The sequence below is a fragment of the Telmatherina bonti genome, assembly GCF_933228915.1.
Source record: "Telmatherina bonti genome assembly, chromosome: 3".
Classification (NCBI taxonomy): domain Eukaryota; kingdom Metazoa; phylum Chordata; class Actinopteri; order Atheriniformes; family Telmatherinidae; genus Telmatherina; species Telmatherina bonti.
Genome location: NC_136621.1, coordinates 13146287 through 13173704, shown reverse-complemented (window position 1 = coordinate 13173704; position 27418 = coordinate 13146287). Strand labels below are relative to the sequence as shown.

General features: G+C 40.6%; 1 protein-coding gene across 1 annotated transcript in view; it reads right to left on the bottom strand.

Moving 5' to 3' along the window:
- Positions 1–10215, bottom strand: part of LOC306775015 (endonuclease V-like) — a gene marked incomplete at its 5' end in the record, with an annotated part of 101689 nt that extends 91474 nt beyond the window's left edge. The window contains 3 exons of the mRNA XM_079265221.1: positions 3060–3194; positions 8555–8726; positions 10172–10215. Coding sequence (XP_079121347.1) covers positions 3060–3194; positions 8555–8726; positions 10172–10215 — 351 coding nt within the window. The remainder of the gene's footprint in view (positions 1–3059; positions 3195–8554; positions 8727–10171) is intronic.
- Positions 10216–27418: the final 17203 nt, after the last annotated feature.

Sequence of the window (27418 nt, the reverse complement as noted above, 5' to 3'; positions counted from 1 at the left end):
GACTTTGCAGTTGTGGGGTGTATCAGTGATGGACAAGAAGCAGAGTACAGACAACTGGTCAGTTAGATTGTAAAATGGTGCGGTAACAATCATCTCCTATTAAATACCAGCAAAAAAGAGATGATTGTTGACTTCAGGAGGAACAATAACACACAGCACCATCTCCATCCTGGGAGAGGAGGTGGAGTAGGTGGAGGAATACAAGTACCTTGGGGTTCAGCTGGACAACAATCTGGGCTTTAATGCAACACTGAATACATCTACAAGAAAGGTCCGAGCAGACTCTACTTCTTAAGGAAGCTGAGATCATTTAACATCTGCACCAACATGTTGCATATCTTTTAGAAGTCTGTTGTGGAGAGTGCAGTCAGCTTTGCAGCCATCTGCTGGGGAAGAAGCATCAGAACCACAGACCTGAAGAGAAACAACAAACTGATCAAGAAAGCTGCTTCTGTACTTGAAGTAACTCTGGAGCCGCTGGAGCTGATTGTGCAAAGAAGAATGCTGCACAAGCTGATGAAGATGATAGAGGATTCTTCACACCCTCTCCACAACACAGTGAAGAAACAAAAAAGTGTGTTCAGTGAGAGGCTTCTTCAGGTCGAATGTAAGACTGAAAGATACAGAAGATCATTCTTGCCAGCAGCCATCAGCCTCTGGAACTAGACCTCCTCAAGTTAATTATCTAGTACAATATTGAATTTCCCTTTGGGGATTAATAAAGCATTTTTATTTCATTTCATTTGTATGAAATTCTGATGGGTATGCCAAACTGATATAAAACCACCATGTAGCTCTTGAAGAAATTCCTGCCTTTTTCAGACAATTTAAATTGACGAGGAAAGATAATTGTTTGAGGGGGCATTGTTAGTTCTTGCATATTTTCACACAGAGTGTAGAACACCATGCACTCTGCAAAGTGCAATAAAACCATGTAATGCACAGATCTGAGCTGTTTAATCTGCTCACAGTAAACATGTTAAAATATACATATATATATACATATATACATATATATATATACATATATACATATATATATATATATATATATATATATATACACATATATATATATACACATATGCATATATATATACATATATATACACATATACATATATATATATACATACATGCATATATATATACATATATATACACATATACATATATGTATATATATACATACATATATATACATATATATACACATATACATATATATATATACATACATGCATATATATATACATATATATACACATATACATATATATATATATATACATACATATATATACATATATATACACATATACATATATATATATATATATATATATATATATATATATATATACATACATATACACATATACATATATATATATACATACATATACACATATACATATATATATACATACATATATATATATATATATATATATATACATATATATATACATACATATATATATATATATATATACATATATATATACATACATATATATATATATATATATATATATATACATATATATATACATACATATATACATACATATATATATATATATACATATATATATACATACATATATACATACATATATACATACATATATACATACATATATATATATATATATATATATATATATATATATATATATATAGTTTTAACTCTTCATTTCACTAAACTGATTTGTTTCACTGAGTTATAACGTTCATTTTACCTTGTTATATTCTTTTTATTCTACTATGACACTGGAGTTAGGCAGTCTTTGCCTATTTTTTTCAGTGAGCCATGTATCATTAAGCAATGAAAAAAAATGGCAGCTACCACAAGGGATGTTCCAGGGTTGCGCTCGTAGACAAATTCCTATCCAATCCAGCTTTGTAAAGCACTTTAAACAAATACTGGACCAAAGTGATACATTACACTTAAAGCTACAGATAATAATCATATGAGAACACATGACATGAGATAATAAGTAAAAAGACAAGCCACTATTAACCACTGAATAAATATGAAACACACATCAAACAAGATGCTCCTATATTAAATAAGGCTAAATCAAGTGTATTAAACCATGAGTTCTGTTCAATACTTAAGTCACACGGTACTCTACAAGATAGAAAACACACTATCAAAGCATATCATACAACAAATAGACAACCCTTCACAAAAATGTGTATATAATACACCCCTCATGTTTGCACACTGAAATCCTTGCAGGACAGATTGTCATACAACTAACAATGACTGGAATGGCACAGCTCATTTTTATCTGTTATTATATACCTGCTGTGCTGTCTTTGTTTTCAAGACATTTTTTATGTCACAAAACCCCCCACCACCAGTGAAAAAATAAACAAAACAAAAAACTAAACATTAGTCATGGACCAAAACAACTATAAATATAATTAAGTTTACAGTGCATCCAGAAAGAATTCACAGCGCTACACTTTTTCCACATTTTGTTGTGTTACAGCCTTATTCCAAATTGTATTAAATTAATTTCATTCCTCAAAATTCTACACACAAAACCCTAATATGACAGAGTGAAAAAGTTATTGTTGAGATTTGCACAAATTTATTCAAAATAAAAAACTACGAAATCACATGTACATAAGTATTCACAGTCGTTGCTTAATACTTTGTTGATCCACATTTCGTAGCAATTGCAGCCTCAAGTCTTTTTGAACATGATGCCACAGCTTGGCACACATATCTTTAGGCAGTATCACCCTTTCTTCGTTGCAGTACCTCTCAAGCTAGACAGACAGACAGACAGGCAGACAGATAGATATCCACAATTGCTAAATATTGATCATCCTTCCACTGCTAGCATGCTAGCTGCCTCGCTTTTTATTCTTCAAAGAACCAACTTGTTTCAAAATACTCTTTTCAACAAAGCACCTTGCATATAAACAAATATAATACCTGGAATTTGACAAATAAAATAGCTCATCATATGACATTAAAATAATTCGGGGTTTCTCATATCTTTGGATAAACTAATGGATATCTGTGATGGGGCACCAACCTGAGGCATGAGTGCAGGCTGGCTTGTCTTTAGACGCTGTAAAGCCTCCAGGAGGAAAGGAGTTTCTCTGAAAGCCAGGAACCCAGCGATGTAGGGGGCTGTCAGGGTCACCATCTGACTGTCCTCATACAGAACCTGACAGGAGGGAGCAGAAACAGTGCAAACATTGCACTGGGTTTAGATAATACATCCACAATCCAGACTGAAGCACTGTGAGTCAAACTGTCAGGATTCATGAACTTCACATTCATTTAATCCTTGCCTTGGGTGAATTCACATCCACACAAACATAAGCTGCACAATTAACAGCGAACAAAATGAAACATCTGATACTTTATTAAAAGGTGCAAACAAACTGCAGTGTTAAAGTAAACTTTCAAGTTCTGTCATTTTTTACTTTTTAAAAGTCATAAGATAATAAAAAAAGTAAGAATTTGTCCATTACCAGGTCTTAAAATGAGGTCATTACAAGCTCAAATGAACAACAACACGATTCATATTATATACGGCTACAATCTCTCTGTCAAGATTACCACTGACAACCAGATGCAGCTGCTCAAATACACTAAAGCCATGTGTGTAAACCAGAGTTTTTGGCAGTTTGCAGACCTGGAGCATACAGGTGTGTGTTAAAGCAATGCCAAGGAGGCTCGAACCAGCAACCCTCTTGCTGTGCCACCATGCGGCTTGTGCAACACGACAATGATCCCAAACAAAGCAGATTTATAACAGATTAGCTGAAATAGAATAGAAGGAAGGTGATGCAAGACTGATCCAGTCTCAGTCTTGACCTCAACCTGACTCAAGTTCCAGGATTTACTGGATTTCTTATATTCATCTAAGTTACAACAACTGACACAGTCTGCTTTCAATGACACTGCACAAAAAAATGTTTTCACATTTTTATTTAACACACACGCAAACTTTCACAGGGCAGGGTGGGAAAACTATGTGAACCTTCAACAACTGGTTGACCCTCCTTTGGCAGCAATAAACTCAACCAAACGTTTCCTGTGGTTGCAGATCACTTGCACAAGATTAATTTCTGACCTTTTTGCAAAACCTTTTTATATCAGCAACATTCTTTGGATGTTTGATGTGAATCGCTCTCTGGAGGTCAAGCCACAGCATCTTAACTGGGTTGAGGTCAGGACTTTGACTGGGCCACTCTAGAAGCCGTATTTTCCTCTGTTGAAGCCTTTATGTTGTTGAGCTACTTCTATGCTTTGTTTCGTCGTCCTGTTGCATCATCTCTCCTCTGTTGACCTTTAGTTGACATAGAGATGGTTAAAAGTTTTCCAGCAATCCATCCAGGCCCAGTGGCAGGAAAGCAGACCCCAACCATGATGCTCCCTCCACCATACTTCACAGTTAGAATGACGTTTTGATGTTCATGTGCTGTGAACTTTCTTCCCCCCACATAGCATTGTGTGTTCCTTCCAAACAACTCCATTCTGGTTTTGTCTGTGCACAGAACATTTAGCCAGTAGTCCTGTGGAAGATCCAGCTTCTCTTTTGCAAACTTTAAACATGCAGCAATGTTTTTTGGTCAGCAGCGGTTTTGTCCACGGTGTCCCCCTATAAACTCCATTCTTGATTAATGTTTTCTTTGTTTTTCTGGAGTTCTTTTGTTTCATATCAGGCAATGCTTCTTGAGAATAGCAAACTCACAACCGATGTGTTTTTGTAGTGAAGGGGAGCTTAACCAACACCTCCAACCTGATCACGTTGATTGGACAAAGTAAGTAAGTAAGTAAAGGTTTATTTATATAGCGCCTTTCAAGATAAAAATCTCAAAGCACTTCACAACAAAACACAAAACATTAAAACATAAAAACAAAACATCAAGAAAAAACATAAAAATAAAACTAAGTGTAAGCAAGATTAAAAAGATATGTCTTGAGCTGCTTTTTAAAAGAGATCACGACTCAGGCGATCTCACGCTGAGAGGAAGGGAGTTCCATAAAGCGGGGGCCACTGCTGCAAAGACTCTGTCTCATTTTGTTTTAAACCGTGTATGTAAAACCGCCAGCAGACCCTGGTCAGCAGATCTCAGAGACCTGCTGGGAACGTATGGCGTTAAAAGGTCTCTAATATAGCCAGGCGATTGGTTAGGGCTCTACAAGTTAAAACCAGGATTTTGAATTGTACTCTTTAATTTAGTTTAGTTTAGTTTAGTTTAGTTTATTAAGGATCCCCATTAGCCGTAGCAAGCTACAACTACTCTTCCTGGGGTCCGGCGCAATTATATCAAAACAAAAACTTGTAAAAAGTTACACAGCACATCAATATTTCAGTACAATCCTGGAATACAAGGTATTTAGATATTCAAAATCATCTCTTTATATCCATTTTTACATAAGTAAATGCATGCATGTAATGTCAATTCATATTACATCCTATCATGTAAACAATTAATTTACAAAAAATACAAAAAATATGCTTACTTATAATTGGATATCAACCTATATATTTAATTATCTATAATACAAATCTTCAAGTACACCTCTATCCACATCATGAATATGTTTACTCTACATTCATTTGTATTTATTATACTTATCACCAAACCCTTATAATTATGATTTATATAGATACCTGTACTTTTGAAAAATACTCTGTACTCTATAAGTAATAGGGAGCCAGTGCAGCCGGATTAGTAGGGGAGTGACGGGGTGAATTTTGATGATCTAATGAGGAGCCTTGGAGCGGCATTTTGGACAACCTGAAGACGGCGCATCAAATTTTTGTATAGGCGGGTAAAGGTAGAATTACAGTAGTCGAGCCAGGTGGAGATGAAGGAATGAACGATCATCTCCAACTCAGATGGAGAAACAACTGGTCTCAGCTTGACAATGTTCCTGAAGTGATAAAAACAGGAACAGACACCGGGTTGGCTGCCTCCCGGCTCCAGTTAAAGCTTGAGGAAGTCGTTGGCCTTTGGGTTCACATGCTTTTCCCACCCTGCACTGTGAATGTTTGCATGTTGTGCTTTAAAAAACATAAGAACATTTCACTTTGGTGCCGTATTAATTAAAGCAGGCTGTTGAGAAAAAGATCAGAACTTATTTTATGACCAATTCAAGCAGAAATCCAAGTTATCCCAACTGATTCACACACTTTACCTTGCAGCTGTATGTGATTCGCTGTTGTTCATATGAGGTTGAATTCCCATAATTTCATGAACTGACGAGAATATATGTTTCCTTAAGATATAATTTCCTGATGCATTAAACCTTGGAGCAAAAAGACGACGTCATTTCTGTTCCACAGGACGGCATGTAAGAGGCGTTTAGAATAAATTATACCATTCTAAGTCAGTACTTTACAAACACATTGGTGGCATGCTACACCTTTCTGCCCCTCGCTTCTATTTTTAAGCAGCAGCAGAGCAGGTAAACATTTTTCCCATGATGATCTTCCTGGTGTCCTGTGGAGTTTCAGCAGGGTCCAGGAGACCAGTAGCAGCAGCTTTCTGGCACACAAGCTGTCACAGCTCTCTCATCACGATAAAACTCCTTTTCTACAGTACCTCGGCTACCGTACATCACACACAACCAAGCCTTTATCAAAGCTAGCAGGAGCTGCTTGAAAAATAGAACATTTGTGGAAAATATTGAATAAAATCTTTAAAAAGCTGAATGGTGAAGATCACTTTAAAAAAAAAAAAAAGCCAGGGTTAACTAGACATCCTTGAGTTAAATTAAGCTTAAAGCTCTCACTTGTGAAATTAGTCTTTTTATTCTATTGAAAACGTTGAAAACACGAAAATGCAGGGGTGGCACAGGTTAATTAAAGATAAGGCCCTTGACTGAAATTAAATATGCTATTCTGAAAAGTATCTTTCCAGTTTGAAGATTTTGATCTTGAAGATTACAAACAACAAAAAATTGGAAGAATATGTATTGGTTCTCTTGTCAGAAAGATGCTGTGTGTGAGGAATGCAATCCATTCATCCTAGCACAACAGACATTTTCTACAACCAATGGCAAAAATACAGTCATTACAACCAGACAAAACTGTCTGAACAACCAGGTTTTGTAAGTCAAACCTAAAAATAAAGAAAATCCACAGAGAAGAAAAATATTGCATCAGCTTGTAATTTGCATTTCTAAAAACAAAGAGCTCCACAAGTCTGAATATGCAGAAGAGTCTCCAGTGAAGACAGCATTTGTAGAGGGGAATGAGATGTTCCAGCTGCTGACTGACAGGAAAACAGGACGGCTTACAGCTGAAATGACGAGAACGTTGTTAAAACTGTTTCAAGGAGGTCATCTATCAACGAGATGCTGGTCAACTGTATCTAAAATCTGGAGTAAGAACGAACGAAAACATGCAGCTCGATGGAGGAAGGCGCCAAAGCGTCAGGACAGAAAACGTAAATAGATGAGAATCAACCAATCATGGTGTTTGTGACTTAACTGTAAGAAAATAAAACAAAATGCAAATGGAGGCAAACAATCATCAAAACAAGGTTAGAGTCTGTTAAAGAGAAGCCATCGTAGACTGTGGATGATGGGATGAAGATCACTAATCTGCACTGGACAAGCAGCTGATGCTGAAACTTTGTTTTTCTTTTGGTTCCAGTCCAATGAAACAGAGAAACGACTTCCACAGTGACTGATGAACTGGGATCCACATCTGGTTAAGTAGCATTACCTAAAATCAAAGACATTTTTTCGTTCCACCATTTGAAGAGAAGTTTGGTGATGAAGTCATTTTTCAGGACGCATCTTGCCAAACACTTTCTCAACTAATGACACAGCCATGAAAACTTATGGAGCTTTTTCTGAGTGTAAAAAATAAAGGTCCACATCAGCGGCTCTACGAGGGCGCAGAAATCTGACTGAATCTTTTCATAATAATCTCCTTTTTTTGTGGTTGTTATATAGAGCATATTGTATAGAACAGCAATCCAATGTGCTTTACATAATAGAAAGAAAATGTTCAGAGAAACACAAACAGTACAGAAACTACTGAAGTCACATTTTGATCTAATTAACTACGGCAGCATATAATCCAGCGTATTCAAGAGAGGTATCTTTTACCATTAGACCATAAGGTTCACCTGTTTAATAAAAGAAACTGTATTATTGTGTGAAGCTACAGGGGACAAAAAAACTACTGGCAAACAAACAAACAAACAAAGCAGTCTCTACGTGTAGCAGCAGCTCCACCAGTTGAAATAAATCCCACCTCGAGTAGGAGTGTTTTTTCATTTACCTGCTAACATCAGATGAGCTCAGTAGGCAATAAAATGTCACTAAATACTGATAGATAACATTTTATATTCCATTCATTCATTTATTATCCGAACTGCTGAGTCCAAATAAGAGCGGCGGGGGACATTTTACATTTCTTCTTCTGTACTTCTGATAGAAAAATGTCATAGAAATTGTTTCCGGTCCATACTGCAGCTGTTCCTCATGGTCACCAGTAGGGTTAGACAGGCATCAGCCCAACAGATGTTTCCAGGTGTGACTGTGTCAGCTCACCTCTAGATCAGGGTAACTGAGGACAACTAGCTGGGCGCAAGCGTTGACATCATCTCCTTTGATGAAGGAAAGGTCCACCCCACCGACCCTCTCCAGGTCCGAGAAGTCCAGGCTCCTCTGCCAGTCCTCGGTATCGTCCTCCACCACCTGCTGTCTCAGACTTTCCTGCTCGCTGCATCAGGACACAAGCAGATATGAATTCCTCAGTTTTTAATCAGCTGAAGACATAAAGCTCAGTCAGTCTGAAAGACCTCGAGAAATTAAATCCTAGAGGCTTTTAGAACCATCACATGCTGTCATGGATCTGGCTCGCATCAGGACCATCCAATGACAGAAAGACAGAAACTCGCCTCCAATGCAGAAAATGAGTGAATAAAAACGACCAGCATGAATGCATCTCTACATGAACAGCAAGGAGGAGGCTGAATCTGGCCTTCACAATCAAAATGCTGCAAAGAAACCCCCATCAGGGGAGGGTCAGACAGTAAAAGAGGAACACAAATATTGGACCTGTAGGGGAGGAAGGACGTGTGGTGATATGAGGCTGTTTGTGTTGGGGATTTATTCAAACATGACAGTACACTTAAAGTCATATACCAGCAGGTATAGCGCCCCAAACTCTGTGTTCTCAGCAACAAGGTCTTGGTCCCCGACAACACAGAGCATTTATAGTTCCCTAGAGTTTTACCAAAACTATAACAGACAGCATTAAAATAGGTCTGACTCAGCTTTTTCCTGATTCTAGGAATGCAGCCGTCATAAGCAAGCAGCAAACACTAACTAAAATGTAACTTTTGAATCTTCTTGATGTATTATTTCCTTCCATCCCATGCAAATTACACATGGTGCCCAAACTGTTAAGTTGTCAAGGTTGTTTCTTCCACACAAGCAGTCTGAGCTCTGCTTTCTCCAACTGCAGGTGATGCTCTGCACAATGAAAAGAGGAAAAACCCCAAAAATGGCACCAATGGCTCATTTTGCTTATTATTACAACTGTGTTATTAATCAGTAACAAACTTTGTTTTTTAACACAGGCTTCCAAAGATTAAAACTACGATCTAAGCGAGTAGGATGATAGGGTGCTGCATCAGACAACCTCCATAATTACCAGTTCAAAACAAAACTTAGCTGGACTTCAGATGGAAATATTTCAGCCAGAAGATGCTTTGCTTAGCATAGTTTCTTTTGTTTGTTTTCTTTTTTTTTCACTGTGGGTCTTTTCACTGGGGGTGTTCACTGTGATTTCTTATTTACAACATACATGTGCTATTATAGTTTTGCTTTCCTCCAGATTTGTTTCAATGAGTTTAAAATGACAACAAATACAGAAAAATCAGTATGTGTGAGTGAAAAATGTACAGTGATGTTGCTAGAAAGAGAAGTTTTTCATATTACTGAAACTAGAACAATATTAAAATAAATTACTGTAAAATCCAGATTAGAGCTGTATCATTTAAGTACAAGCTTTAAATGAGCTCGAGCCGTTTTCACTGGTCTCGTCACTGTTCACAAATAAATATCTACTGAGGATGACTGATGGTCGGAGTCCACAGAAAACCGGATTTCTGAACAAGTTGAAGGGCAGGAAGCTGCAGGAAGCGTGTGTTGCTGACTGACCTCTCCCAGTATCTGACCAGATCTTCTGCTGAAGGGACCGACATCTGTGTAATCCTAAGAACTAAACACACTCATGTACAAAAGCACTTTTTTTTACTGATTAAGTGGCAGAAAAAACGTGAGCAGAAAGCCGACTGTTTACTTCCGCGTACGCAATGACGCGAAATTAAAGGGGCGGAGACTCTTGATTCATAGCTAAATGCTGCCACCAGGTGGTCATATGAGCGAATTACAACCATTTCTGATTAAAAACATCAGCCTGTTGTCGAGTATTTTGGAAAGATTGGCCATGATTTTGTCATATATGTCGTTACAAACAGGAAATTGTTTCAGTAATTGTGTCAATGAAAATACAAAATAACAGCAAAAGCAAAGAGTTCGCAAACAGAGGTGGTCATTTGCGGTTATGCTAAAAAAAAAAGATAATAAATAAAAAAAATAAAAAAAAGATAATCTATCTATCTATCTATCTATCTATCTGTATTTGCTACGAAATGTGGATCAACAAAGTATTAAGCAAAGACTGTGAATACTTATGTACATGTGATTTCGTAGTTTTTTTTTAATTTTGAATAAATATGTGCAAATCTCAACAATAAATTTTTCACTTTGTCATATTGGGGTACTGTGTGTAGAATTTTGAAGAATGAAATCAATTTAATACAATTTGGAATAAGGCTTGGTCCATTACTAATGTTTAGTTTTTTGTTTATTTTTTGCGGTTAGGCAAATAATACTTCTCAAGCTCCCATTAGCCAGCATGTTATTGTTTATGCGATAAGTATGACGGCTCATAACAAGTGGGGTTCAAGTCATGTCAGAATGTGGGATTTTGGGAGGAATGAAAAGGTGTAAATGTAAATTTAAATTCAGTTTATAAATTTACACTAACATTTACTGAAATATATTAAAACTTTGAAATATATTTATATAAATTTAATAAAGAATGTTTTAAAGAAAAAAATACATAGATCTTGAAGGAAAATTCAAGTATCTCCTGGAATGCCTTGAAGTATCCCAGGGTTACCATACCCTTGTATGAGAAACAGTACATTCATGGGTATTCTGATCCAATCAGAAATGACCAGAAAATACAATTATACAACTTCAATTGTCCAGTTTATTCTGAAGTGATCTTGTTCAATTTGCTTTCTTTTCTATGTCTGTGGTAAAAAATAAAAAAATAAAAAGAAGAAGAAGAAGAAGAAAAAAAGTACCTAACATTGGATTTGTGCAACATGAGAATTTCATGTAATACCACTTTGACAAGGAAAATAAAGCTTTGTTTAAAACTGCTGTTTGACATTGTGTTTTAATGTCTGGGGTGTCTAAATGTTGTAGTTTTGTTTTGTTTTTTCAGGACCTTGTTTAATGTGGTGCAGATGCCAAAAATATAATGAAACAAGCCTAATGTGCATTTCCACAAATAAAGGTTTCACACTATGTTTTCACGAATCTGCATAGTATGTGGAATATTTCTGTCCAGGTTTGAAGAGTGTAAGTATAGTGGATTTTTGTCAGGACCTGGTCTAATGTGGTCTAGTTTCCGAAAAATTCAGTGGAATTGCCCTTTACACATACTGCGACTCGGAAGCTAACTTCAGCCTCGTGATTATTGTCAACATGTTCGGAGCTCCAACTGTTTTAAGCCATGCGGCCATGCTAGCTGTTGTGTAAGTGCTCCTGTTAAATGACGCTTCTCTGCTTTTTGTTTGGAAATATCACCACAACTGCGGCGGCATTTGGGGAAATGGGCGCCAATCTAAATGTCCGCTACCTTCCTTCTACTGTCTTAGCTGCTCGGCTAATTCGCTCCATCGCCAAACCAAACCAACTAGTCGTCATTTCCGTTTAACGTAGCAGAGGAAACGGAAACCTCGGTTGACAATGTTTTTATTTATCATGGCTATTATTTTTCAAGACACGTTTTTTTCCGAAATCATGAGAAAACACTGATAGAGACGATTTTTGTGTTCGGGGCTGTATTCTTACTTCCGGGTAGGTGCCGCAAGTCTTCATGGGAAATGAAAAATTTGGGGTAAAAAAGATCTTTTGTTTGCGAGGAAAGTCGGATAATATTACTTTTAGTACTTGTCCTGTTATTTGTCAAGATTTATTCATGTAAAGACGACGTTTTATTTGAAATATTTTAATTTGGCACCATTGGTCAAATAGACCTGGATTTGGAGGCCTTTAAATAGCGCTCGTGGCATTTGTTGTCTTTGGACTGTGTTCGATACGCCTTGCATTTATGGGCCAGTCTCTGCTTGCTCTCAGTTGAAACGGTATGATCTGGGTGTTGTAAACCCTTGTACTGTACAATTGCATTGTAGAGTAAGCAGAGACATAGGCTGGATAGCTGTGCAGCTGGCGGTTGAGCTGGTTTTTATTTCTTCTTGTTATTTCAATTTTCATCTTGTTGGATGGATTCACTTGTCTGGTACCTGAACAAAATCTCATAATTATGCATTCCATCTCTCTTTACAACAGTTGCTAAGCATGAAAACCACATTGAGGCCAATAGAAAATCATTTCTAACCTTAAAACATATTTAGCTGGTCTTTAAAGCATGGTTTTAACATGTTTACTGTGAGTGACCATGGTATAAGCAGATTAAACAACTCAGATCTGTGCATTACACGGTTTTATTGCACTTTGCAGAGTGCATGGTGTTCTACACTCTGCGTGAAAATATGCAAGAACTAACAATGCCCCCTCAAGCAATTATCTTTCCCCCTCAATTTAAATTGGCAATAAAAGGCAGGAATTTTCTAAAGAGCTCATGGCAGTGTTCTATAAGTTTTGCATACCCATCAGAATCCTTCATCATCTTCATCAGCTTGTGCAGCATTCTACTTTGCACAATCAGCTCCAGCGGCTCCAGAGTTACTTCAAGTACAGAAGCAGCTTTCTTGATCAGTTTGTTGTTTCTCTTCAGGTCTGTGGTTCTGATGCTTCTTCCCCAGCAGATGGCTGCAAAGCTGACTGCACTCTCCACAACAGACTTCTAAAAGATATGCAACATGTTGGTGCAGATGTTAAATGATCTCAGCTTCCTTAAGAAGTAGAGTCTGCTCGGACCTTTCTTGTAGATGTATTCAGTGTTGCATTAAAGCCCAGATTGTTGTCCAGCTGAACCCCAAGGTACTTGTATTCCTCCACCTACTCCACCTCCTCTCCCAGGATGGAGATGGTGCTGTGTGTTATTGTTCCTCCTGAAGTCAACAATCATCTCTTTTTTGCTGGTATTTAATAGGAGATGATTGTTACCGCACCATTTTACAATCTAACTGACCAGTTGTCTGTACTCTGCTTCTTGTCCATCACTGATACACCCCACAACTGCAAAGTCATCTGCAGTATTTCTGCAGATGGCAGGACTCAGAGTTGTACTGGAAGTCTGAGGTGTACAGAGTGAAGAGTAATGGCAAGAATGCAGTTCCTTGTGGTGCACCAGTGCTGCTGACCTCAGTCTCAGACGCAAAACTTATCAGTCTCACAAACGGGGGTTTGTTTGTGAGGTAGTCATAGATCCAGGTGGTTGTGGAGGTATCCACCTGGAATTTATGGAGCTTCTCACATAACAAAGCAGGCTGAGTGGTATTGAAAGCACTTGAGAAATCAAAGAACATGACCCTCAGAGTGCTGCCTGAATGGTCAAGATAAGAGTGTGCAAACTTGTCCGTTTTGTTAGCTAGCGATCTCACGTTACCTATCACAGAAGTTGGAAGAAACTGTTTAAAACTCCACCGCTTCCCGCTCTGCCTCATTCCTACTCTGCATCCTATTCTCGTTCTTTTAAACTCCATTGGGATTTGATGTGTTATTTCACTGATAATCCTGATTTTGGAAAGTTTAAGCAGTTTATCCTGATAGTAAACAAGTTTTTTGTTGCCATGGGGACTCAAGTCTTGAGATAGGCAAAAACATGCAGAGAAATCTCCTGTGCAGCACATTCTCTGAACCGGGCGTGAAATCCTCTGAAAAAAGAAGAGTTTGTATTTTTATAAAATCAAGATAGCAAGTCAGGCCGCACATTCAAGGGTATGCCGAATGGTATGCTGTTTTACCAAAGAAGCCTAAACCGACAGATAAACCTATCAAGGTGAACTTTGTTTGCCAAATTGAGGGAACAACATGGCATCTAGAGCAGGGTTGTCAAACTCATTTTTACTGAAGGCCACATCAACATAATGGCTGTCCTCAAAGGACCAGATGTAATTTATAAATGTAATTGTATGTCATGTAAAATAAATGTAACTACTCCTTAATGTTAAATAACTCTGAATTTATCACTTATTCAAGTTATAGCAGTTCTTGCACATTACAGTTGCATCTAAAAAATATAGCATTTTATTCAAGATCCTTTTTTATTAAGATTTTCTTTCTTAAAAAGCATACACAAAGAAAAGAGAAAAACTCCAAGACTTTTACACCGGCCCACAGGAGGTAGGCAGATGCAGGAACCATAGGTACAGTACAATGAAGGGGTATGGATGTAGCATTTTTTTTTAAAAAAAGGCTGAACACAGCCTTGCATCCAACCGATAGTTAGATTACAATAATTTGTCTGCATACACATGTAAAACCTGCAAACACTAAATAATTGCAACTTCAGCTAAACATAAATAATTTGTAATCAACTAAAAATAACAAAATAAAGGTTGACTCAGCTGACAACTATATTGGTCAAGTTTTTAGGGTTTTTTTTTTTTGTTGTTTTTTTTAAATCAAATTTTTATTTGGTTTGGCAGGGGAGAGTTTACACAGTTGAAAGTGACAATAAATGTGTGTACAACTTTTGGTGTTAGTATGTTTTTGCAAGGTCTAAGCAATACATATGTGTACACATATTCCCACAGTTACATACACTTATATGCGTACATATACACATATTCTGTTTATTTTTGTCAACCCCCCCCCTCTTCCCCCTTTTTGTGAATTGTCAGAACTTTTTTCCTTTTTTTTTTTTTTTTTTAAAGCAAAACAGAAAAGGAAAAAACAAAATAAGTAAAAAAGAAAAAAAAAAAGAAACAAAAGCAGCTTAAGAACTAAGGGCATCACAACTCAGTCCTTCTTAAGTGTTCATAAAGTCCAGCCATGGTTTCCAGAGTTCCACAAATTTTTCGAAGTCAAGTCTTAATGCAAATGTGAGTTTTTCCATTTGGGCAATCTCCTTGACAAGATTTATCCATTCTTCTTGTGTGGGTTGTTGGTCCGTCATCCATTTCCTTGTAATTACTTTTTTGCTTGCGACAAGCATAATGTTCCATAGATACATCTTACACGAGCCCTTTATGCTTGCTGGTTGTTTAAACAGGAAAATGGTTTCAAAATTGAAAGTATCGTTGTCCCCATGACTTTGTCAATGCTGTGTTTAATTTTCTCCCAGTAATGAGCCAGTTTCGGGCAGCCCCAGACAACATGATAATGATTAGCTTTATTTTTATTTTTATTCCGCATAACCTCCAACAGGATGCATCTGCACATGAACCTTTTCGTGCTGGCGTTCGAAAAAAATGCACCACACTTTTCCAGGCGAATTCCCTCCAGTTAAGTGAACATGTACTTTTCCAGGAGTTTTCCTGTATTTTAAACCATTCTTCTACAGGCAGCTTAAAATTACCCTCCTTCTCCCATTTTTGCTTGATATACTCAGTGTTTTCACCTTTGATGGTTTGTAGCTCATTGTATAATTTTGAAATCAGTTTACTGTTTGGAATTGATTTATATGATTTGAGAAAAATTTGGACTATCCCGCTGAGAGGTCCATCGGAACCTGCCTTGTTCATTTCGTTTAGGTAATGGCGGACTTGTAAGAATCTATAGAAATCTTTGTTGTCAAGATTGTAAATTTGTTTAATGTCTTGAAAAGTCCTTAAGTACCCTTTATGGTAAAGGTCACTGTATTTTATTAATCCTTTTCTCACCCAAATTTTGAAGCTCATGTCGGTTTTGTTTAGCGCAAAATCTTCATCATATGCAATCCACCTAATCATCAAGCAAAGTTCACTGTTGTCCTGGACCAGCTTTGCCCAGATTCTAAGTGCTGTTTCAGACCATGGACTGATGTAACTCATTTTGTTCATCATGTTGACATTCCCAATTACAGCTTGTATTCCCAATTGCTTTATTTGTATGTCTCTTTTCCAGGTCTATCAATTTATGCTCTAAGTTCCTTAGTTTTCCTTGTTGATTTCTTTTAAGAAGGGTTGTCTTTGCAATTAATTTACCTCTTAAAACGGCTTGACAGGCGTCCCAGACTGCTTCAGAAACGCTCCCTCTGAAAAAGACTTGGAAGCGTGGGCGATTTCTTCAGCCACTATCAAGCTAACTTTCACTGCGGCATTGTTTTTGGCTGAGGATTTTGTGAACACAATCTGCTGCAACCGCAGTTTGCCTTTTAATTCTTGGGCAATTTGTTGCTTTTCTTGAAGGCTAACTTTGCCATACTTAGCTCCGTGTTTGGCGTCAAAATGTTGACGCAGATTTTACTCCTTGACAACAGACACTGACTCGTGACACAAAAGTCATACCGGTCTTTCTCCTTGAAGGACAAACAAGTATTCACCTTCCCATTTTTCTTGAAACAATCTTCCGTCTGAATCAACTTTTTGCTTCCTGGACATTTTGGGATCTTAATTTTTTTCTCAATTTCACCCGTTAGCATTGATGTGGAAACACTGCCATCATAGTCCACAGTCATTGTGGGAAATGTAGTTTTTTGTCAAAGCACACTTTTGAGCTATTTATTATTAGACACTCAGATGTTATTTGACAATGCGTTAAAAGAACAGCGTGGCCCCATTGAGAATAGTTCAGCCAGAGAGAGAGAAAGAGAAACACAACATGTCGGGAACAGAGGATGCTAGCTACAGCTTCTCATCCTCTCAGCCTCCTGAGTGAGGGAGAAGTTGCTGCTCCTCTTGGCATGGAGGCAGAAAGTTTTTCAGTTCTTTGTGGTGGAGTTTTCAAACAGTGGAGGCAACAAACGAGAGCAGTGTATCATCAAACCGTAAAATAAATTTTGCTCTTCAGGACCAAAAATACCAGATGGAAAGATGAGAAAAATAACTGATTTTGTTGAAGCTGGATGCTCATGTATGTTTATAGTTCACCTGGTAAAGCAGCTGCTCATTACAAGAAGCCAGGTGTAAAGAGCTTGACACATTACTTCTGCTCCATTCATTTCACCTGGATGTTATCTTGTTTTCAAAACAGGTTGTTTTTCCCTTTTGTGAAGTAGAAATAACAGCAAGATTTCTGTTAGTTTGAGAAAAATGTCCCTACTTGTCAGTCTTCATGCTTTATCTGTTACATACTGCAGTGAAAATGCCTAAATTCTCTCCAGTATGATAACCAATCAAATTTCTAAGAGACAGGCCATCCGAGAGTGTGATGTGAGAGACTGCCACTGTTGTTGCCGTTTGTCGAGCCCATAAGGGTCAGCTCCCACATGTCCCTGACCAGTTTCTACTGGAACAATAAAGCACACTGGTGCCCACACAATGGTAAACACACACACGGTATCCAAATAACATGTTTTACAGTTTCTATTTGGGTACAATATACATGTAATATTCCATGTACATAAAAGATCTTATAGTTCGGTATATTCCAAATAGAGCACTTTGCTCTCAGGCTGCAGGTTTACTGGTGGTTCCCAGAGTCTCAAAGTGTACTATGGGAGGAAGAGCCTTTAGCTATCAGGCTCCTCTCTTATGGAACCAGCTCCCACCGTGGGTTTGGGAGGCAGACTCCCACCACACCTTTAAGATCGAGCTGAAAACCTTCCTTTTTCATGATTCTTATAGTTAGGATATGAGTATCTCCTGAGTTGGAGTCTGCATGTACGGGACCCAACTGTCCAGGTTATGCTCTTTGCTCTTATAGTTATAGGTAGTCTAGCCAACCATTACTTATATAGCAATTGGGATGTTACCTGATGCACTGAGAAGTACCTCACTCTATTTCTCTAATATATTCATTCATTCATTCATTCATTTTCTGAACCGCTTATTCCAATTCAGGGTCGCGGGGAAGCTGGAGCCTATCCCAGCTGGCTTTGGGCGACAGGCAGGGTACACCCTGGACAGCTCGCCAGTCCATCGCAGGGCCTCTAATATATTAATGTATAAATATATGCCAGTATTGCCGTCTCTAACTTATTTCTTCTTTTTTCTGCAGGTCTTCCTTATTAAGTGCAATTGTACATGTTGTTCCGTCTTTCCTGTCCTCTCCACCCCAACCAGTCGAGGCAGATGGCTGCCCTCCCTGAGCCGGGTTCTGCCGGAGGTTTTCTTCCTGTTAAAGGGGAGTTTTTTCATTCCCACTGTCGCCGTGTGCATGCTCAGGGTGGGGGATTGGATCGAAGTCATGACTTGATGCAATCAGTTGGTTTCTATTATAGGATATGTATGAATTGGCTCGAAATGATATGTATGTTGATTCGTGTATGTAAAGTGCCCTGTGACAACATTGTTGTGAAGTGGCGCTATCCAAATAAAGTTCAATTGAATTAATAACAAAATGTTGTGTAGTTTTCTCTTCTCCATTAGCAGCAGCTGCAAAGCCCAGTCTCTCCCTCCCCGTCCTGAAGAACACTCCTCATGTAGCTCCACGTTGCAGTCAGAGCCGGAGGTGACCACCTCTCTGGATAACCTGGAGCCGACTGCTGGCCCTCCGAGCCGACGACGTCTCATTCCAATGTCTGGCCTACCAACTTTCGATGATCATTTCTTTGCAGACTGCAAAGACTGCAGTTGACGCTGCTTAATTCATCCTGGTTTACTGTCAGATATTAATGTCTATAAATATTTTGAAATTTTTCATTAATGAAGTTCAAATTACTGTAAGATGCTGTAGACTTTTAATTGTAGAATAATTGGAGCTGCAGCTGTTAAAGTATTTAAAATGACACTTTAACTTTGGGTCTGTCCAGTTTTGGCCACAATGTTTTCTATTTCCTTTTTACTGCTTCAAAGTTAAAATGATGTTTTGCCCAGACATTAATAGTTAGAGTTTAGTACATTAATATCTTCTACTATTATTTAGTAATTTCCTGAAATACATTTAAATAAAAAATGTTGCTCTTTGGGCAGATTTTATGATGGAATTAAAATGCAATTAATCCAAATGAATTACAAAGACTGTAATTAATTAGATTTAAACATTTTTTAATCTAGTCCCACCCCGAATCACCCCACCTTGCGATAAGAAAGATAAATTGAACCTTTCCTTTGGAAGCAGTGAAGGGAACTAAGTTTTTCATGGCAAGATATGTGGTGCTGCATCAACTGTACTTCTTGGACTGATTAAAAGATGTGATCATCAATATAACATCCCAATATGTAGAACAAATTTTTTATACGTTTTTTTTTTTATTTACTGTAAATTTATTATTTAATGAAAAATTAAATTCGACCTCTACGATGACGACCAACCTGGGCATGAATGTTCCCTTGCCCGGACGCGGGTTACCGGGACCCCCCTCTGGAGCCAGGCCTGGAGGTGGGGTATGAGAGCGAGCGTCTGGTGGCCGGGCCTTCGCCCATGGGGCCCGGTCGGGCTCAGCCCGAAAGGGTTACATGGGCCCCACCTCCCGTGGGCTCACCATCTGCGGGAGGAGCCGTAGGGGTCGGGTGCAGTGTGAGCTGGGCGGCAGCAAGGGGCGGGGACCCTGGCGGTCCGATCCCCGGCTGCAGAAGCTGGCTCTAGGGACGTGGAACGTCACCTCTCTGGTGGGGAAGGAGCCTGAGCTTGTGCACGAGGTTGAGCGGTTCCGACTAGATATAGTTGGACTCACCTCGACGCATGGCTTGGGCTCTGGAACCAGTAACCTCGAAAGGCGCTGGACTTTCTTCCACTCTGGAGTTGCTCATGGTGGGAGGCGCCGAGCAGGTGTGGGCATTCTCATCAGCCCCCAGCTTGGTGCCTGCACATTGGGGTTTACCCCGGTGGATGAAAGGGTAGTTTCCCTCCGCCTCCGGGTGGGGGGGACGGGTCCTGACTGTTGTCTGTGCTTATGCACCGAACAGCAGTTCAGAGTACCCACCCTTTCTGGAGTCCTTGGAGGGAGTGCTGGAGGGTGCTCCTTCTGGGGACTCCATTGTTCTGCTGGGGGACTTCAATGCTCACGTGGGCAATGACAGTGAGACCTGGAGGGGAGTGATTGGGAGGCATGGTCCCCCTCCTCTGAACCCAAATGGTGTTTTGTTATTGGACTTCTGTGCTCGTCATGGATTGTCCATAACGAACACCATGTTCCAACATAAGAGTGTCCATATGTACACCTGGCATCAGGATTCCCTGGGCCGCAGTTCGATGATCGATTTTGTAGTCGTATCGTCGGACCTGCGGCCACATGCCTTGGACACTCGGGTGAAGAGGGGGGCGGAGCTGTCAACTGATCACCACCTGGTGGTGAGTTGGCTCAGGTGGTGGGGGAGGAGGCCGGTCAGATCTGGCAGGCCCAAACGTGTTGTGAGGGTCTGCTGGGAACGCCTGGCTGAGTCCCCCGTCAGAGCGAGCTTCAACTCCCACCTTCAGCAGAGCTTCAACCATGTCCCGAGTGAGGCGGGGGACATTGAGTTTGAATGGGCTGTGTTCCGTGCCTCTATTGCTGAGGCGGCCGGCCGGAGCTGTGGCTGTAAGGCTGTTGGTGCCTGTCGTGGCGGTAATCCCAGGACTCGTTGGTGGACACCAACAGTGAGGGATGCCGTCAAGCTGAAGAAGGAGTCCTATCGTGCCTTCTTGGCCTGTGGAACTCTGGAGGCAGCTGATGGGTACCGGCGGGCTAAGCGGCATGCGGCTTCGGCTGTTGCCGAGGCAAAAACTCGGGCATGGGAGGAGTTCGGCGAGGCCATGGAGAAAGACTTCCGGACGGCTTCGAGGAGATTCTGGTCCACCATCCGGCGGCTCAGGAGGGGGAAGCAGTGCTCCGTCAGTACTGTGTACAGTGGAGATGGGGAGCTGCTGACCTCAACTCGGGACGTAGTGGGTCGGTGGAAGGAATACTTCGAAGACCTCCTCAATCCCACCAACACGTCTTCCGATGAGGAAGCAGAGCTGGCGGACTCAGGGGTGGACTCTCCTATCTCTGGGGCTGAAGTCGCTGAGGTGGTCAAAAAGCTCCTTGGCGGCAAGGCCCCGGGGGTGGATGAGATCCGCCCGGAGTTCCTTAAGGCTCTGGATGCTGTGGGGCTGTCCTGGCTGACACGCCTCTGCAGCATTGCGTGGACATCAGGGGCAGTACCGCTGGATTGGCAGACTGGGGTGGTGGTCCCCCCTTTTTAAGAAGGGGGACCGGAGGGTGTGTTCCAATTACAGGGGAATCACACTCCTCAGCCTCCCTGGTAAGGTCTATTCAGGGGTCCTGGAGAGGAGGGTCCGCCGGATAGTTGAATCCCGGATTGAGGAGGAGCAGTGTGGTTTTCGTCCTGGTCGCGGAACAGTGGACCAGCTCTATACCCTCTTTGGGGTCCTGGAGGGGGCATGGGAGTTTGCCCAACCAGTCTACATGTGTTTTGTGGACCTGGAGAAGGCATTTGACCGTGTCCCCCAGGGGCTCCTGTGGGGGGTACTCCGGGAGTATGGGGTACCGGACCCCCTTGTAAGGGCTGTCCGGTCCCTGTACGACAGGTGTCAGAGCTTGGTCCGCATTGCCGGTAGTAAGTCGGATTCTTTTCCGGTGAGGGTTGGACTCCGCCAAGGCTGCCCTTTATCACCGATTCTGTTCATAACTTATATGGACAGAATTTCTAGGCGCAGCCGAGGTGTTGAGGGGATCCGACTTGGTGGCCTCAGGATTGGGTCCCTGCTTTTTGCGGATGACGTGGTCCTGTTGGCTTCATCTGCTCGTGATCTCCAGCTCTCGCTTGAGCGATTCGCGGCCGAGTGTGAAGCGGCTGGGATGGGAATCAGCGCCTCCAAATCTGAGACCATGGTCCTCAGCCGGAATAGGGTGGATTGCCCTCTCCGGGTCGGGAGTGAGGTCCTGCCTCAAGTGGAGGAGTTTAAATATCTCGGGGTCTTGTTGACGAGTGAGGGAAGGATGGAGCGCGAGATCGACAGATGGATCGGTGCGGCGTCTGCAGTAATGCGGGCTCTGCGCCGGTCTGTCGTGGTGAAGAAGGAGCTGAGCCAGAAGGCGAAGCTCTCGATTTACCAGTCGATCTACGTTCCTACCCTCACCTATGGTCGTGACCGAAAGAACGAGATCTCGTATACAGGCGGCTGAAATGGGTTTCCTCCGCAGGGTGGCCGGGCTCACCCTTAGAGATAGGGTGAGGAGCTCGGTCATCCGGGAGGGGCTCAGAGTAGAGCCGCTGCTCCTCCGCATCGAGAGGAACCAGTTGAGGTGGCTCGGGCATCTGGTCAGGATGCCTCCTGGACGCCTCCCTGATGAGGTGTTCCAGGCACGTCCCTCTGGGAGGAGACCCCGGAGAAGACCCAGGACACGCTGGAGGGATTATATCTCTCAGCTGGCCTGGGAACGCCTCGGGATCCCCCCCGCAGAGTTGGCAAATGTGGCTGGGGAGAGGGAAGTCTGGGCTTCCCTGCTTAGGCTGCTGCCCCCGCGACCCGACTCCGAATAAGCGGCAGAAGATGGATGGATGGATGGATGGAAAAATTCAATTGTTTTTATTCTATATACTTTTATTTTAAAACTTTGCTTTAATAGTGTTCATGCAAACTTTTAAGAAATCTTTCGTTGCAAATACAAATGATTGTCCCAAGTTCCCATGTGAAATGAAGTTGTCTGCTCCAGTGCACAGATGTCTGGAGTGATAAGCTGCAACCGTGTTTCTGCAAACACAAAACAAAAAGTAAAATTCTGACTTGTAGTTTCACAGGGGGGTAAAAAAATGAATGAGACCAAGTGATTGATGCTTTCTTCATAATTCAAGTTTATTATCTCCAAAAATGTAAAGGCGCCATATTCTCATTAATCCAAATATACTTTATACATCATTTCTCACATCAAGATATGCAAAGATGCCAGAAAAAGGAAGCAGACAGACAAATGTGTTGAACAGACAAGACTAACAGTTATAGCCCTCATTTGTGAATGAGATCGCCATCAAGAGCGTACATGCTGAATCAGCGGGAGTCGGCAAAGCATGAAGATTTTCTGGTATTTCTAACAGAAAAACATCACATCCAAGTACACTTCTTCGTGCCTATGGCTTCAATCAATCAGTGAACTGTACTTTCTAAAAAACAGAACAAAGTAAAGCAACATTGGAGTACGCGACGTGAAGGAAAGAAGGAAACGGAGCATTTCCATTTGAGTTGAAGCTTAATCCGTCTGAATGAAGACTCCAGAAGGTGAAGCAAAGTTAGTCGTGATTCTAAATGTGCATTATATTTCAGAGATATCTCCCCTTTGTTTACAAAAATTCATTTTCACACCACACAGTCAAACACACTTCCAGCCCCTCAGTCTGAGAGGGTCCTTTTTCTCCGCAAAGCATTTCAGCGAATGACAAGAAGACAGGTTTCTGGCTTACAACTTGCACTTTTATGTGACAAAAACATGCAGAGGCCTGTATTTTCAGTAATAAAACCTCCAAACTTGCCAATTTTTTTTTCTTTCTTTTCTTTTTTTTTTTTTTTTTTATCACGACAGCTGCACTTAGTTACCATGGCAACAGCACCAGACCACTCTTGGCAACTCTGATGTCAGGGAATCAGATCTAAGTGAAGTCATCGCTGCTCTGTGACTGCATTAAAAATCTCCTGCGTTTTGAAATGGTTATTCATCACTACAGTGGTCACCTTGGAAAAAAAGCAGGTACATTTCTAAGAGATGTTTACAAAGGCTAAAATGCTATTTATTGACACATGGCTCTTAAATGGCTATCATCTTAATTGTTAAATAATAAATCCATAAACTCGCACAAGTGTGCAGGCCTCACTGCTTCACCCATCAAGTACTCGCCTCCAAAACAGTCCCAAACCAGCACTGGCACACGTACAGCATCTGTCTGTCTACTGGTGCACTGTCAAAAGATAAACCAGAAAACATTCATCTTCTATGCACACTCCTATCAACATCAATAAGTAAATAATCATGGTGTCTTTGCCCACTAACATCGCATCCCTTCAAAGTCAGGGCTCTCATTTGCTAGCAGGCACTAGTCAATCAGTAGCACATTCACCAATCAGTGGCAAGGCATCTCCTTGACGACATGATCTGGGTTTGAGTTCCTTAATTGTGCAGACGCTGGACAGGAAGCAAACCGCCACGTCATGCCAGAGAAGTTGGTTTGTTTCTTGGTTCAGTTTGCTCTTCTGTCTGCCTCAACACAATTTACAACAAAAAGCTCATCTGCAATCCGCATCCATGATCCTCCACAGACATATTAATGATAAATAAAAACATTTCACACAGTAGAAAGTATAACTCGTGTTATTGCTATGAGCACTTTACCTCGGTAACTTTCAGACCTGGGTTAATTATTCAACCACTTTTTAAGGTGTCATTAAGACAGAAAGGTTTTTCTACATAAATTATAGGAAATCTGAAAGTTATTTATCTTTTTACCTCCTAAATTTGCTCATGGTATCTTATTTGTTTTGATACAATAAGCTCCAGATGTTTGCAGGCAATGTTGGACCCAGATCTGGTTCAGATATTTCCTGCCCATCCTCCCGCATTTGACCAATTAATTTTCTAGAAACACACCCAGTAACAATATGGCAAACACTCTCAATTTGTGCATGTTAAACATTGGTGCGTGTTTGCATGTAACAAAAAATCCGCTTTCATCAGCCGACACGCATTGATGAGGTATGCGTCGTCTCAGTATTGTGGGAGTGTAAATGCATACATGTAACAGCGCCTCCAGTTTCTCCATCCGGTCCCGTAGCTCACAGGATGAAAATATTGCTTCTTCCATCTGACCTCACCACCCAGCATGAGACGGGACACGACCAGAATATTCTGCTATACGTTCTGATTCAACGTGCTGCCCAGCAGAGATGCTAGGCCCAACAAAACTTGACAACCTTTGTGCAAAAATCAGCCCTTAAATTGTTCATGTGGTTTCATTTCTTTCTTTTTGCCTCAGTCTTTGAGAACTCTTCTTCTTCTGTTTGTGCAAGCATGCATCAGTTCCACAAAAAACTGGCTGTGCAAGAGGATCAGAGTCCAAAGATGACGAGGAGAGGGCGGGAGAAGAGTTGGCCTCCATGTTGATGGTTAGGGCAGTGAATGGGGTGGGCTGAAGGGGATTCAAGTCCTCCACAATCCGTTTCTACCTGGAGATCATGGAGCTGAACAGGGAGTGGTTAGAGGAGGTGGTGGCGGCACTGAGCTGAGAGAAGCCACTGTGGCTCGACTCCAAACTGGTCATCGAACCCCTGAGAGAAAAGAAAGATTCAGTCAATGTGATGGTGGACACAACTTTCACAGTCCACATAACTTCACATGTATGCAGCACCTGACCATCCCCAGTTTGCCAGAGACTAACTGAGTGTATTGTGTGTGCATGACTCGTGCTCATGATGCAGAACCATGCAGCCAGATCAACCCTGGAGTGGGTGGGGAGGTTTACTCTGTTTAATGCACAAAGCTCACTTTGTCAATGGCTGCAGCAGCCAGCAGTCCATCAGGTGCAGCTAGGTTCATTATAAACTTAGATCAGCGCTTCAGTGAGGTACGTTTCACCTGGACGTTTAAAGACAGTTCTCTTTTAGCCTGGTCAGATCACTGTGCTAACTTATGTTGAACCCATCATCTGCTCACGAGTTGTAGCTCAGGATTCAGTCGTCTCTAAATAAAACCATTATTTCACTGATTCTTTTCCTGGTGATAATTATTTTCGTCAATAATATCAGACACAATGTTTTAGTGTCACCCTGCAGAACTACTGGAAGTTTGCTGCTGCTGGACATTAAAATCAAACAGCTGAATAGTAGTGCAATTGTCAATCACTAAAAGACAAACAAACTATTTAACAGCCACTTTTTAGTCTGTTGTTGGGGGTGGGGGTCGTATTGTCTTAATCACTAAATTTCATTTGTTAAAATCTCAAATCTTTCGAGCATTTAACCCATTAAATTGCTGGAAACCTGAAGACAAATCAAAGGAAATTTCACTTTTTCCTGTGAATTACAATCACTTCTACTGCTAACACCAACTTTAACACACAGATTAAAATGATTCTACATATCAGGTATATGCAATTAATAAAGATTACACTACCTTGAGCTGAGACTTACATAATCTTTATGTCATTACCTGGCATTAAAATTACAGAGCTGATTCACTTCTTTAGTATAAAGTTAGAAAAGTGTTTGAGCAGTGATTTTAACTTTTAGCAGCGCAGAGTAACAAACAACTTTGCTGTGTATAATCTGTGCAGAAGCAGCATTTTAAATTGTGTATAACATGGCTTTTCTCATGTGAACAACCACAGAGACAGAAGAGTAAAGCCTAGTTAATATAGATAACCACCACTATAGTACATGCCATCTTTGAATGGAGGTTAAGGCTTTGGTAGAGTAGCTAACACACACAGTCTGGAAGTGCTTCAGAGTCCACCTTTAAAGTGCTTTTGACATTTGACTGCTTGTGTCTTTAAAGTCTAAGCAAACAGTTGCATATGATACCTCCTATTTATTGGTATCTTGTGGATCAATCTGAAAATATGCATGACATCTCAAACATATTATATTAATACTTGCTAAATCATTTGAGGATGCAAACTTTAAACAGTTTTGGTACTTAAATTACAAAATGCATTTAAATGTATCATTTACAAATCTGGAGCAAGAACGAACAAAAACATGCAGCTCGATGGAGGAAGGCGCCAAAGCGTCAGGACAGAAAACGTAAATAGATGAGAATCAACCAATCATGGTGTTTGTGACTTAACCGTAAGAAAATAAAACAAAATGCAAATGGAGGCAAACAATCATCAAAACAAGGTTAGAGTCTGTTAAAGAGAAGCCATCGTAGACTGTGGATGATGGGATGAAGATCACTAATCTGCACTGGACAAGCAGCTGATGCTGAAACTTTGTTTTTCTTTTGGTTCCAGTCCAATGAAACAGAGAAACGACTTCCACAGTGACTGATGAACTGGGATCCACATCTGGTTAAGTAGCATTACCTAAAATCAAAGACATTTTTTCGTTCCACCATTTGAAGAGAAGTTTGGTGATGAAGTCATTTTTCAGGACGCATCTTGCCAAACACTTTCTCAACTAATGACACAGCCATGAAAACTTATGGAGCTT